Source organism: Micropterus dolomieu, linkage group LG10 (genome assembly GCF_021292245.1).
Source record: "Micropterus dolomieu isolate WLL.071019.BEF.003 ecotype Adirondacks linkage group LG10, ASM2129224v1, whole genome shotgun sequence".
Taxonomy (NCBI): Eukaryota; Metazoa; Chordata; class Actinopteri; order Centrarchiformes; family Centrarchidae; genus Micropterus; species Micropterus dolomieu.
In genome coordinates, this window is record NC_060159.1 from 5706897 (window position 1) to 5721418 (window position 14522).

Here is a 14522-nt window from a genome sequence, read left to right on the forward strand (position 1 = left end):
AGAACTACAGGAAACGAATGAGCTCTGTAATTGCAAACAAAGGTTTCGGTACCAAATATTAAGTTCTGCTTTTCTGATGTATCAAATACTTACGTCATGCAATAAAATACAAATTAAAAATCATACAATGTGATTTTCTGGATTTTTGTTTTTGATTCCATCTCTCACAGTTAAAGTGTACCTATGATAAAAATGACAGACCTTACATGCTTTGTAAGTAGGAAAACCTGCAAAATCAGCAGTGTATCAAATACTTGTTCTCCCCACTGTATAAAGCACCTTTCTAAACCAGAGTTACAAGGTGCTGTACAATGAAATCCTTAAACATACAAAAAATAAAAAATTAGGAAACGGCAATAAACAAACGATAGTTAAAAAACAAGTCAAACACATCAACAATAAAAACTACAAATGCATTAAATTCAGCTGAAGTGAATGAATAAGAGCCTTCAGCAGTGAAAGTTAGCCAAATCAAGTTTGCATCATCTAAATATATTATTTTTAGCACAAAGCTCTGTTTTACTATCCCTCCACAGAGCTCAGTGAGAAAACTTGACGACCATAGGTGGAAAATACCTACTTGATTTGACTAACTTGGACTGCTGAAGCCTCACACTAACTTAAGGCATCATTTCGCCACCAGTTTGGACAGGACGAATAACTAAAGAAATTCTTGAAATGCACATATTAAACAAGACTAAGCAAAACCATATCTCAACCTATATCATCTCCCCATATCAGTCATCAGATGCAAATATGCCATAAATCCATAAATAAGTATGAATCTTGAGCACTGGGGTGGTCAAAGGTTGTCTGAGTGAGGTATTGTCTGGCCAGCAGAGCACAGAGTCACTCGCACCAGTAAAGGTCACAGACCTGTCTGAAAGACAACCTCATTGAGCTGTGATCAGAGAGGTTAGGTGAGCTAGCCTCACTTGCTTAAATCTCCACTTGGCCCTCTGACATCCGCATCACAGACACTGCTGAGCCCACTAGTCTTATCTCAAGGACAGGCTGAGAAAAAAGGTGGGAGGATAGTTACTTTTATGTTAATGCTGAAATTCTCTTTTTTAGTATGGTCACTATCCCCATTTTAGCAAAGCATGGATTTTACATAATACCTATCATGTTACTACTCATACAAGTTATAATTTCATGTTTATTTAAATGACATTACAATTAAAGGGGTTTCTGGACACAATTCATGTTATAATACATATCTATTGTTTCAGGCCTGTGAGAAAAAAAATCTGAAATACATAGTCATCTAAGATATGGACTGTCAATGACTAAGACTGATGACCAGTAATAAATGCTGTGGACTCAGCAAGGATATGATCAGCAACAATCCCCAATGCCCAGCTTTAATTTCCTGTTCATGAGGGGGTGGTATATTAGTTCTAGTTAGTCACCATGAGCCCCATGCTGCCATCCCTTTTAGTTTTCAGTGCAGGTATTTTACAAATGCTAACACAGCAGCTCTATACTTTAATAAAGACATCCAAAAATGTTAGCGACTCAAAGCAAACTGGTATAATATATATAATAATATTTTAAAATAAGACAGACAGAAACTCTAGCAAGAAACTAATTTAAATTTACAGAAACCTGAAAAATACACCTGGATGGAGTTAGCCGTAGAACATTTTGAGGCTTTGTGGTGGTGTTACGTTAGACCGCATTATATAGACAGGTGTTCATAATAAACTGTCCACCTTAATTTATCATAATGTATCTGGAGAAAAATATACCACAAGCTATGGCATTGAATCAAAACCTGCTACTGACAGTGTCAACAACAATCAATACCTATTAATTAGTGTCGCAAAGGTAGCATTTATTACGGAACTATTAAAATGGACAAATGTTTCTAGTTTTTTGTTCACTCACTTTACATATATAAAAACACCTGGGGGCCCAGTGAATCCATGCTACATCAATGCTTGGTGGAAATACTAAGATAATAAGCACAAAAGAATGACATATAAGCCGTTAGTGACACACTATTCAACAAGTAAAAAGCTCATTGTCCACTAACAATGTTAAAATTAACATCTGGAATAAAAAGGAGATAATCAGGACTCACCAAGACACAGCAGACCCGCAGCAGTAGCAGCAGTAAGCCCTTGCATTTCATTTTACACACACACACACACACACACACACACACACACACTATGTCAAGCAGTCAAGACCTGGTGCTTTCATCAAATACAGCTTGAGCAAGTTCCACTCAGTCACTATAAGGACTTGTTTCCATGTTTTGTCTGCAGTGCAGTCAGGGGCCCAAATAGACCACCTCTATTTCATTCCTATTTTCCCTTTATTTGGTTTCCTGCACAGTTTTTGAATTAAGCCTCTGTTTCTGTGTCAAAAATAGCACCCACAATCCCGCATAATCATATGTATTTCTTATAACCACTTCCCTGAGGCAGCAAAGTGGCTATTGTTTACATGTATGAAGCACTGCAGTCGGGGGGGGGGGTCAATATCTCCAAGAAGTGGCTATAGTAGTTATAGCCATTATGCTCTCTTCAGCGCACTTTTTGTGTCAGTGGGAGTCCTCTTTCAGAGCAGAGCACACTCTGGCCTCCAGCTGGTCTGCTGGGGGCCGAGCATCCGGGTTTGAGGCGAGCATGTCCAAAAGCAGGGTGCACATGGCTGGACCAGGAGGGGGTGGCAGCGGGGGCGCTCTCTTAAACTTCATAGGGATGCACAGCTGGAGGTCGGCGTTCTCCCACAATGCTTCCCCCAGAGGCATCAACCAGCCTGAGCGACCTTTACACACATAGGCACCTAAAGAGGAAACACGAGGGAAGACAATGTTATGTCATCATGCAGGACCGACGGCAACAACAGAGACTGCAGGGAGTCGCTGGATCTCAGCGATTGTGGGCCATATGTATTTGCAAGTAATCTGTACCCACTGGTGGGACATGTTTCCAGTAAGTGCCCATATGAAGTCAGAATGTATTTTTATTAAACAGGAATGAAAAGCATAGAACGCGCAGTGTGAAGCTGAGGCTGTAATACAGCGTAAAAAAGCCAATACATGGTGTTATCTAAATAAAATCTCACTTAAATGTGACAGTTATTATGCCGACAGAATCAGATATGTTATTTGGGATAAATATTGAGTTAAAGGACACATTTTCATTATTTTGTGATAACCATGAGTCGAAATTCTGCCAGAACTGTGTCGACGTTTAATTGCATTTTTCCAGTTTTCCAAGAACAAAGAGAGCGTCTGACCCGAAAATGTTAAAGTTTCTTTAAAAAAGAAAAATACAGGAGGCATGATGCCATTTGTAGTTCTGTATCACATTCCTTCCATCTTTATATATTTAAATTAAGCTTTCTGTCATCACTACATTGTTTAATTCAGGGTTCTTGCAACATTTTAAAAGTCCTCTGGAGGTGGTCAGGCACACCATGACCACATGGATGCAAATGCGTTGTCTATCCACATACAACAACTACTTGGGCGGAAATATGGAGCCAATCCCAGCTTACATTGCGCAAAAGGCGGGGTACACCCTGGACAAGTCGCCAGTCCATCGCTGGATTATTGTGATACGATCTTCCTCAATAACAAATGTTCAATAAATTTGATTTAATTCATTTGAATCACAAACGAATCAGCACTTTCTTTTCTATTAAGATGTTTATTGTGTTGAGGAAAAGGGACTGAAAAAAGATTGTACTTTATTTTTCTCATGCATATTTGTTGTTTTGAATGTTCTACCTCAGTGAAGTGAAGTGATTCACTGTTTGATACCAGGCTGCTTTTTGGCATCAAGTGTTTGTCATGTTCTGACCATAAAGAAACATTTAAAAGCACATTTAATCATCTGGTTTCTTCAGGAGCAAAAAAAAAATCTGCCTTTAAACTTATAATAAAAATAATGATTGAATAATGATTTTACTATTTTTGTCCATATCGCCCAGCCCTTACTCACACACTGCTGTGTTAAACTCAATATAACCTACTAAAATAACAGAAAAGAGTAACTTCCACATTATAACGAAAGGTAGCAAGAAAACGATGCCGGACCGAACTTAAGTTTCACTTTCCGGCCGAGTTAATGCATCATTGATTATACCAATGATGAATCCAGTCCATGATGATGTTGGTTAAATATTGTCAGACAGCTAATCTACTTCTGTCTTATAGCCAAACGTTGGACTGGTCTTGTGCAGTAGGTCTTGATGAATTGTGGGACACAGTTGGCTGTGAAGCTGTATTATGTTGTCGGGTAAGAGTACTGCATGTTGATTTTTCAGAAGAGGAGCACTGGCCTGATGAAACGGATTACAAGTGAACATACACTTAAGTGCTCAAGACCAAAACTGCCAGCACCAGGATAGACAGGGAAGTTCCTGTCATGCCATACTAGAGTTTTTCGGCAATAGCACTATGGAGCAATGTATTTATGAATGTGTTTGCCCAAACGCACACGTCCAACAATTTACATGAGCATGGGGTAACGAGACACACCTTCCTGCCAATGGTTTCACACTAATTCACTGATGTACAGGTGGCAGTAACGTACCAAGTTACACAGCAGAGTGCCTGCGAAGAGGCAGGGAAGAAGCCTACTTTCAAATAAACATGGATGTACACAATGCATGTTTAAAAACTTTTTTAAAATTAGCTTTGCAAATGTTTTATGAGTAAGGAAACACATTCAACATGTTTGTTAGGTCTCAAGGATTCACACAGTGATGTTTGACGAGAAATGCTGAATGTAAATGGAAACATATTCATAAGAAAACACACACAGGGTACCCTACAGACCCATAGTACACACTTATTTTATCGAAGTAGACGTCTTATACTACACTCAAAACAGTCAGTATGCATAATAAAAAACTGCAATGCACAAAGGAAATGAAGGAGCTGCTCTCAGCTGGGAAAAATAAATAACAAAACAAAAAATATCTATTACATTTTTGTAAATCTATGCGGCTGATTATACCAGAAGTTAACGCAAATTTAAAGTACCAAGATGAGCTTCCTATTCTGTCTTACATATCATTATTAAAAGTAATACTTCAGGGTTTTGGCTGCTGATCAAATTAATAAAGAAAGATAAAACTTTGGGCTCCAATAACTTGAATTGGTCATTTGTCTTTGACATTTTCTAGACTAAATGAGTGATCGAAAAGAATTTGTCGATTAATGAGAAACTAAATCATTAGTTGCATCCCTAAAACATAGCAAACCCCACATCTGGAGGTAGTCCGCCTCGCATTGTGTTTGGATCGTAGGTAGGTGTAAACACAATCCGTACAATGTGCTGGCATCCACAACTTAATTCAGTTAACATGTGAGATTCGGCTCATGTACAGATCACGCTCGGGGTCTCTAGCAGACCCCAAAAGTAAAGTGCTCCCTTTACTTTCCAGCCACAGCTCTATGCCTCTGTCTCACTCCTTGTCTGGGTGAGGACAGCTGGCTGATAGGAGTCCAAACATCAGCAGATTGATCTGTTCAGATTTTAGGCCAGTTAAATATTGAGAGATTTGGTGTTGGCATTGCACATGTTGTATGCAGTCACTAATCTCTTCGGCCGAGTCTCATTAAACATTGCTGTGCAAGTCTTCATGAGAGTCTGAGAACTTCTTCGTCGCACCTGACACCTGGCTCACTTTATTTTCACAACATAGTTTTTGTTTTTAGTCAACATAAAAGTGAGCAAGCGAGAAGGCTGAAAGAGACAACTCTCAATGACTGATTATGCCTCTATCCTGTGCCATGAAAGCGCCAAAACAGAACTGAATGAAAAACCAAAGAAATACGGGTGGGAAATTAATGATATACAGTAAGACACAACTGTCTGTGCATGGCACTCATCTGTGCAGCTTATCTGCTGTTAACAAGGTATATAATTTATCTACTGACAGTAGCGCGCACGCCAGTACTGCAACACATCAGGATATGTATAATATTGTTATACAAAGAAACGGAGTCTGGGGCATTTCAAATTACTCACAAGCAAGTTCTGCTCTGGAGGACAGACATCTGATCTCAAAGCGGATAACAAGAACACATTAAACATACCAGGTGTGAACACAAATGCAAGATCAAATCCCTTATTATCTCAATAACAACTTCGGATACAGATCGCATTTTAATACCAGGTGTAAATGAAGGGTAAGTGTGGGACAACATTATGAAAAGGATGCCTTCCGAGACAGACCTTTTTGTTAAAGAATAAAATCATTTTTGTTTAACCAGAAACAGACGTCTTGCTCAAGGAGAAGTCTTACTCTGAAATATCGCGAGAGGTGAGTTGTTGCAGAAAGACAACAGTAGAAACATAAGTCAGTAAGTCATCTTACTCTTTAACAAACTATTGGATTAAATTCAAAAACTTTATGTACCCATTAGTCATTTAGACCTCAAAATATGTAAAAAAAAATAATAGGGCCCTTTAATCTCAAGCGTTCTTGTAGTCCTTGTTCATTGTAAATGAATTTTAATGGAGCACTGTAGGTCACACATCTGTCATGCAAGTACAAGTCTTCTTTCTGATGATGCTCCACACTGGACACTGATCTAAACACTGAAGTCTACAGTCAAATGCAGGACTGGCCTGGTGAAAGGCCAGTGATGATTTCCTAACCTGACTGTGCAAAAAGCCAACAAGCGCTGGGCTCCGACAAGCACAGGATGTGTCTTGCTCCTTGACTATATCTTCTCCGCTTCCCTGCCTAGTCAAATAACTGTGTGGGTCTTGAGAGAGGATAAAGTAAAATAATGGACCATTTTATCCTTCTGAGAAAAGCCTCCAGCTGCCTCTCCCCATTTTCTCACTCACAAAGAGGATTGTGATCGGAGCTGCTACATTCCATTTAGCTTTCCTTTTTTTTTTTTTTTTTTTATTTGAATCCACTGAAACCCCTCTCCCCCTCCATAACCATTTTCATTCAGCCTAATAGAGTATCAGTGACTCAGGGAGGTTCTCAGGCACTAAACTTGGGGATAATGGTTCATATCGCCCTGCCTTCAGGTCGGCTCTTGCCGGACCCATTTTTTGTGAATAAAATGAGGCATCTGTATTACAGCCATTTCATTACTCTCTGACAGTGGAGCGCAGAGCAGAACCGAGCCCTGCGTCCATTAAGACACTTCCTCGTCCTATGGCCACATGGGGTTTCTGACAGGAAAATAGGACATTAAAAAAGAGATTAAAATCTCAATGCTGTTGTGCGGAGTTATACTGGAATGCTTGGCACAGTGCTTCTGCCAGATCATATTGAATTGGCCAGAACTTTGCAGGTTTTATGGCCATATTTCACCACAAGTAATTTACAGCAAAGACAAAAAATAAAATAAAATTACATATACAAAATACCAACACATCTGTATCTTTGCATTACCATCAAAATGTGTTTTGATCTTCAGCGTCAATGTAATCAATGTAGGCAACCGTATTCAGAAACTGGTATCTCACATGCTGCCAACAGCACTTAGTAGAAAAGGATGTCAGCTTGTATTATAAGAAACAGAGCTACAATAATGCATATCAAAATGTACATACAATAAATCATTCATCCTTTTTGCCATTTAGATTTATGACGATACAATCCACTGTTGATGAAGGTATGATGTATAGTATGTGACATTTTTAATATGTGCCACGTAATTAAGTCAAACTTAATTCAGTGCGATGCGTCATCAACCTGCCTGACCACACACAATCCACCTTCCCAACCTTTCTGTGAGTGCTCTGAATGGGGAGCAGGATACAACATGACATGCCAGGCATGGGCAGGCACCTTCCTCTATCTCTGAGCTTTACTCCCCCTATGAGCCGGGACGCACACCGAGATCCTCTGGTAGGATGTTGTGAGCTATTCTGAGATCCAGGCTAAAAACCAAAAGAGACAGGGCCTTTGTTGTCAGGGCCCCTACACTCTGGAATAATCTACCAGAGGAGATCAGGCTTGCAGTCTGTTCCTGTCTGTTCCCGTTTCTCATTTCTACAAAAAATGCATGATGGGTAATTTATTTTTTGTTTAATTTTATATTGACTGGTTTTATGTTCATATATTATTTGTTGTACACCACTGTGTGTGATACTAACTTTTATTCAACTTGTCTGTTTTAAATTGATTTCTGTACTTTGTTACCTGTATTGAAAAGTGCAATACAAATAAAGCTATTATTATTATTATGCAAATGAGTTACCCAACATGTTAACACGGTCCCATATAGTACATGAAGATACCGACAGAATCGGGTTTTACATATTTGCAAATTGATGTGTATTGTAAGTCTATATCTGTTGACATGCTGCCTTGGTTGCTCACATGTTTTGTTTGAGTAAAAGGAGGCACCTGCTCTTCTCAGTCTCTTTCTGTCTAGTCTACTACTACTACAGACTCTCCTTCCTATACTTACCCAGTTGTTCCTGCGTGGTCCCTTCTTCTACAAAGGTGATTCTCTCCAGGACAGCCCAGAACAACACGCCCAGGGAGAAGATGTCTGCCTGGGCTGTGTAGGTCAGTCCACCCCACACCTCTGGAGCCATGTAGAAGTCAGAGCCACAGGTGGAGGAGAAGTGTTGCCTTGTCAGATCACCATCTACCAGACCTTCACTCATCTTGCTTAGACCAAAGTCTGCCACCTAAAGGTTGGACAGGGAGATTCACTGAAACAGAAATACCATATGCTTCGTGCTGGCATCAAAGTTTTTCATGTGTGACTCTAGAAACTTCTTTCTTTTTGGCCTATACCTTGCCTCTTTTATCCTCAGAAAAAAGCTATGTAAACATTTGTAGAGGAAGAGATATGGGTTGCGGGCGGCTAAATAGTCTTTTGTTTCGGAAGGTTCCTAACTGAGTGAAATGACCCGGAAGTATTTAAGTGGCAGCCATGATAAGAGCTGTTCCAATTCTCTAAATGCTAAGGAAAGGTCTTTCAATGTTTACTTTCTTATCTCCGTTAGCATAGACAGGACCATCCTTTACGAGAGTAAAGGAGATAATGCCGTCCCAAAACTCTTTGCAGTGACGCACCATTGTAGTTTCCCCATGGCACCCCCACACAGATGTAGGAACAACAGAGCACCTATTTTATGCTTGTGACACAATCCAAAACATATACTAAATGGTATGCATTAATGTTTTGCTCTAAATGAATTTCTCTACTTAAATGTCAAACAAAATGGTCAAAAGCACCCACGCAAGGAAACTTTACATACTTATGTCTGAATATAATTTACTTTAGCCCCTAGCTCAATTTCTTATTTTTATTTCATTATTTCTTTAATGGTTCTACTTTCGTTACCTGTTTATTCCTTTTATGTTCTTATTTCAACATCTAATCTGGGTTGATTTTGAATAATTGATGGTTAACTGTACCCTACATCCTTTCTTAGGATGTCTCATTCTGCTTTGGACAGGAAACCTTACTTGAATTGTACAGCAGCAGTGTAGGCTTAGTGCAATCGGATTCTCCACGGTTGTCTTTTCCTAAGTAATCTTTCCTTGACCTCATGAAATTTTCCATCAAGGTCAAGGAAAAGACATGGGGCGTAATTTTTTTGACTATTCAACCGCAGCCAAGGACTCACAGTACAGAGCTGAAACTATTTTATCTATAGACAGAAAAAAGCTTTTTCCCCGCTAAGAAATTAACTGACAGATTAATCAATGAAAATAATCATTATGTAGCCCAACGACACATCTTTTACGTATTTATTCTTCACAGAGGAGAGCATAATTTTGTGAGTTTTCCAATAAGTTGTGTACTGACTAACAACTGTTAGTTGTTATTGTTCCATTGTTATTTTTATTTATTTATTTTTTATATTGTCAGTTGTATTATTTTTCTCTATTCTTCTGTTATTCTTATATAACTTGCATTTGTTTATTACATATTTCTACATCTATTTATGTCAGCTGTATGTCTGTCTGCATGTAGCACCTTAACACCAAAGCAAATTCCTTGAATTCCTTAAAACCCTACTTGGCAATAAAGCTCCTTCTGATTCTGACTCTATGATAATGCCAGTTAATAGGACGTAAACATTGTCATGTCCCAACAATCTGCCTACCTTGACAACAGGGCCTTTCGGTGTCACACAGACCAGCACATTGTCAGGCTTCAGGTCTCGGTGGGTGATACCCAGAGTATGCAGGAAGGCCACTGCACTGCAGAGCTGTCGCACCACGCTGTGGTTACGCTGGCCGTCTGGTGGCCTGGAGAGCAGGAATTGATTCAAGTCACCCCCGTCACAGTACTCCATCACCAGCCACAGGGCCAAGCAGCGCAGGGGTCCCGACTGCTCTTCCTCCCTCTGGGCTGGTCTCTTCCTGGCTCTGTTCTGAGGCCTTTGTGGAGTCGTAGAATCACATGCATTTGATTTAGTCTTGTCCTGAAGCTTGGCCCTGGCCTGGACATTGTTGGTCCTGTCCTGAAGTCTAGAGACAGACCTCCTTTGGGTGTTAGGCTGGGAATTATTGCTTTCCTGGCTTCGTGGTGCTCCGACTACAGTGCCCTTCAGCACACTCTCAACTAGACGTAGAGGCAGTTTCCCTGGTTTTAGGGGCTTCAGGCTCCTTGTCCCTGTCTGTAGCAGGCAGCTGTGGAGTGCAATGACATTGACATGGTTCTTTGCTGTGGTCCTCATGGCCCACAGCTCTTGCAGGTAGAGTTCAATGCACTCTGGGTTGCTGCAGGGCAGTCGCTTGATAGCCACCCTCTGTCTTGTTTTGGCGATATGGCCCTCAAAGACCACACCATAGCTGCCTCGTCCTACCTCCTTCTCTAAAGTGTAGAGCTCCTCCATCTCTAACAGCAGCGGGGGCCCAATATGAGTGCTAACAAGATAAAATAACTAAGGTTAGCACGATAAAAATGACATGTAGCCTTAAGTTACAGTACAACTGTGAGTAATGAGTATCTAGTATTAACAACAGTATAACTGTAAAATAACGTTAGCTGGCACTTCAGCACAGACTGTCTGCTTTTTAATTTTACATAAGCAGGAGGGCTTCATTAAACTCAGCTGGGTTAAACGCTAACGTTGCACAACTAACTTACTGTAACGTTAATAGCTGACGTTACTTAACTTAGTCCTGAAATAACTAATCTTATCTCACTAGCTGAAGTTAACGATACACATACACACTTTAGTATGCAAACAATAACTCAAACTAACCTTAACGCTTGTGTGCCTCCAGACAGCGCCATGTTAAATTCATACCTAGCTTTATATTGTCCCGAGGCCACAGCAAATTTAAAAAGGAAGCCAAACACAAAGCTCTTGCTTCAGGCGAGCCTTCGTTAGTGAATTTCATACTCACCCACAAGACTTCAGCTTACATTACCAGCAATAAATCGACTTTTATCTGCAACATACTTTATTGACAAGCCGTCTCGCACCATATAACGTTACAAGTGATTCAGACTGTTTTGTAATTGCTGAAAAACAACTGAGCTAACATAGCGGAACAACAATAACCATGCGAAACACTTCCGTGTCTAAATTCAGAGCGTCCCGCTCTGTGTGTGCGTGCATCGCGATTGGCTATGGAAATTCAGCCGCGTGTTGTGATTGGTTGGCAGCAGAACCGTAGCGTGTAATTCAATTCGAAATGTCTGGGCCATGGTTGCAGCTGTTAAAGAGGAAGTTGTCACGTGGTATCAGCCAGGTTGAATGATTTTTAAATGTATGGGAACTGCCTATTGATTTCAGAAGGAAAATAGTCAATGAAGCATTCATTTTGAGGGATAACAAATAGTGTATGTGCGTTACATGTTTAACACAATATAGAGTTATTAGCTCAAATGCAATGTTAAATGATGCAGTTTTCAAGCAGCAATAGCTGCCAAGCTGTCTGTTAAGGTTTGCAGAAAAAAGAAGTGAGGACTATTTTGTCACTCAAACCAACCATTCAATTAATCTAGAAACCAAGGCTGAACTTGTTAATCTTATAAACATCACATCCATAAAGCCAAGTTCTCGAGGTCCTGTCCATCATTTGAACCTTTAGAATTGAATTTAGAAAGTACTTTGAGTCTGTTAAATCTATAAACAATAACAAATGTGTCCATACAATTAGCATTCTACAGGAATCATTTATAGAAATATGAATGTGATCGTATTGACTGCTTTTACCTCTGTTAAATTACTCTTTTAATTACTGTCTCATATATTTATTTGTTTTTATTACTATTATTTTAGTATTATTACTTATTTGTTTATTAGGCAGTTTTTCTTTCTTTACATATTATAATTGACACCTGTCCTGCTGCCATGTTGAATGTGTAGTCCTGTTGAAAGTGGAGCCACATTATGATATAGAAATCTATTTTCACTGTGATGCCTTAATGTTATATATTCTTTGTCTTTATGTCTGTTTAAAATGATAATTAAGTTTATTTAAAAAAGACATGTCAGTCAATCAAAAGTGAAGAAGCCAATATTATCATCTGTGTTTTATCTTAAACACCATAGAAACATTAAATTTTCCAAGTTCATTAATGTTCTCATATTGTTTGTATTTAAAGAATTTCTAATCCAAAAGGTACTAATTTTGCCATCACATTTGGCCAATCAATAGGATAAACAGTCATTTCTGGCAGGAAGTATTTCCGTCTATTATATAAAAGTACTGAAAACACCAAACTTCTCTCATTGCTGCAGTCTCATTTAATCACAAAAGACCTTCTGAACAAAACACACACCTATACACACACGCACAAAGAGTGGGTGCTGGATCAGTATCGACTGTTTTTTGGTGGAGGAGCAGAAACAGTGGTGATGACAGATAACAGCATTGGTGTGTGTGTGTGTGTGTGTGTGTGTGTGTGTGTGTGTGTGTTCTTCTGAGAGAATAGGAAACATGGTGATTCATTGCACAGAAGCAAACTGAAAGAAAAGAGCAGCTTTGAAGTGTATGTGTGTGATATGTGTGCGTCACGAATATTCTACATTACTTGAGGAAGATGGAGTCAGTCACCCTTGACTTATTTTTATTTTTAAGCAAATGGCCTCTATTCTATTATCATATCTCACTTGCTTTGACAGATATCTGGAAGCAGACATTGGGCATAAAATAGAGTGCATTCTGGATGGAGAATTCATTAGGAAGTATTTTGTGGGAACCACACAAAGGAGGAAGGCCAGAATTTAATTTCCCGACAAATTCAATAATGCTGGCACCCCAAAAAGATGTTAATGAGTCCAATAAGAATTATAGTTTTAATCACCTCTGTTTTCAGACTAATTGTGTTTCTGTGGGGGCTTTGCTTGCTAATTATGGAGTCCACCAACAGGAGGAGCAACAGTAATTATTTCCTTGATTGAGGTCAAAACCCTTGCATTTAATCCTGAGGTCTATCCCGCCCTCCCCACACACAAAGAGTAAACATCTTCTTAGCATCACGTACTCAATTTCACAGCAGTCACTCTTTTACAAATGATTGTCTTCCTCAGTAAGCCAGCTTTTCATGGGGAAGTCTGCCACATTATCTGCTGCCGCTATTGTGTAAAACCCAGTGTCTATACATTACAGTTTTATGAAAAGTAAAGTTCTGGTTGCAGATACCGCTTCATAACTGCAGCAGGCACTCAAAAAGAAAATATCTGAAGGGAGTCGAAATAAATGAATGCAATGAGATCAATCTATACAAACACATGAAATGCTGCTCTGTGTCTCACCGAATGCTTACGCGGAAATAAAACTTTTTTGGTGGTTGACACAGCAGATTTTCCCAGCAGAGGTGTAATTCTTTATCCATGCAAATGTAAGGTGGCTTTCGGGATGGAAATGTAATTCTTTTCCCAGGCAAAATTCATTTTCGGCCCTGCTGTTAATAACAGTCACTTGTGTCTTGACAGGTGAAAGCCCCGAATCGCCATAAACCCTGCGGAGACCCCCGCCCTCTTGGTTACACATCATTGGGTTTCATTGTGGAGGAGGATGGTAAAACGCCTCAGCTGAGGAGTTCAGATTGAAATGAACAGCGGACTCGAGCCAAATAACGGTAATTTTTGGATGCAGCTCTCTGTGAGTTCCACAAACTCTTTTGGCAGGGAGCCCACCAAAACTAAATCAAGTTGTTGGTGTAGGAAGTAAAAGTTTAACTCGGCGTCACAGCCATCGAACCAAAAGAATGGAATGTACTGTATATGCAAATTTAAGGAAATACTGCCAACTGCTTATTATTGTATGTTGGAAAATAGAGTTCATTATAGGGAACTGTCTTGGGATAGATAATGCATTCATACTGATTGCATAATGAGTTCTGCTTTTATGTCAGCTATCATTCTCCAAATTCTTTAAATGGTGCATATAAAACGCCATGCAATAGTAACAGGTATTGTGTCTTTCTTATTAAAAGCATTTGATTCATCATTCTCTGATTCAAGGTAAAGGGGTAATTGATTGATAAGAATAATTAATAATTAATTAACAAATCAATACATTTTTATATTACATCAGAATAAATAAACCCTCTACAGCTTTACTGTTGTGAAACGGCTGTTTGGAAACCAATTACA

At 39.4% G+C, this 14522-nt stretch overlaps 1 protein-coding gene across 3 annotated transcripts; it reads right to left on the minus strand.

Moving 5' to 3' along the window:
• Positions 1-1141: 1141 nt before the first annotated feature.
• si:ch211-63o20.7 (Serine/threonine-protein kinase pdik1l-B-like) lies at positions 1142-11572 on the minus strand. Of its 3 annotated transcripts, XM_046061342.1 has the most exons (5): positions 11462-11572; positions 11175-11286; positions 10068-10833; positions 8411-8636; positions 1142-2796 (listed from the first exon to the last, which is right to left on the minus strand). In XM_046061342.1, exons 1-5 carry the CDS (start codon positions 11532-11534, stop codon positions 2552-2554), a joined length of 1422 nt encoding a protein of 473 aa, XP_045917298.1. In that variant the 5' UTR covers positions 11535-11572; the 3' UTR covers positions 1142-2551. The 3 variants fall into 3 exon arrangements, with proteins under 3 accessions (XP_045917298.1, XP_045917300.1, XP_045917299.1); XM_046061344.1 differs by lacking the exon at positions 11175-11286 and having other exon boundaries at positions 11320-11525; XM_046061343.1 differs by lacking the exon at positions 11462-11572 and having other exon boundaries at positions 11175-11302.
• Between the last annotated feature and the right edge of the window lie 2950 nt (positions 11573-14522).

Coding starts and splice junctions, on each gene's coding strand:
- si:ch211-63o20.7 (XM_046061342.1), bottom strand. CDS start 11,534: ATGCACGCACACACAGAGCGGGACGCTCTGAATTTAGACACGGAAGTG. Junction 8,637..10,067: donor CGAAAGGCCCTGTTGTCAAG/GTAGGCAGATTG, acceptor TCCAACCTTTAG/GTGGCAGACTTTGGTCTAAG. Junction 2,797..8,410: donor GACCACGCAGGAACAACTGG/GTAAGTATAGGA, acceptor TTTCCTCTTTAG/GTGCCTATGTGTGTAAAGGT.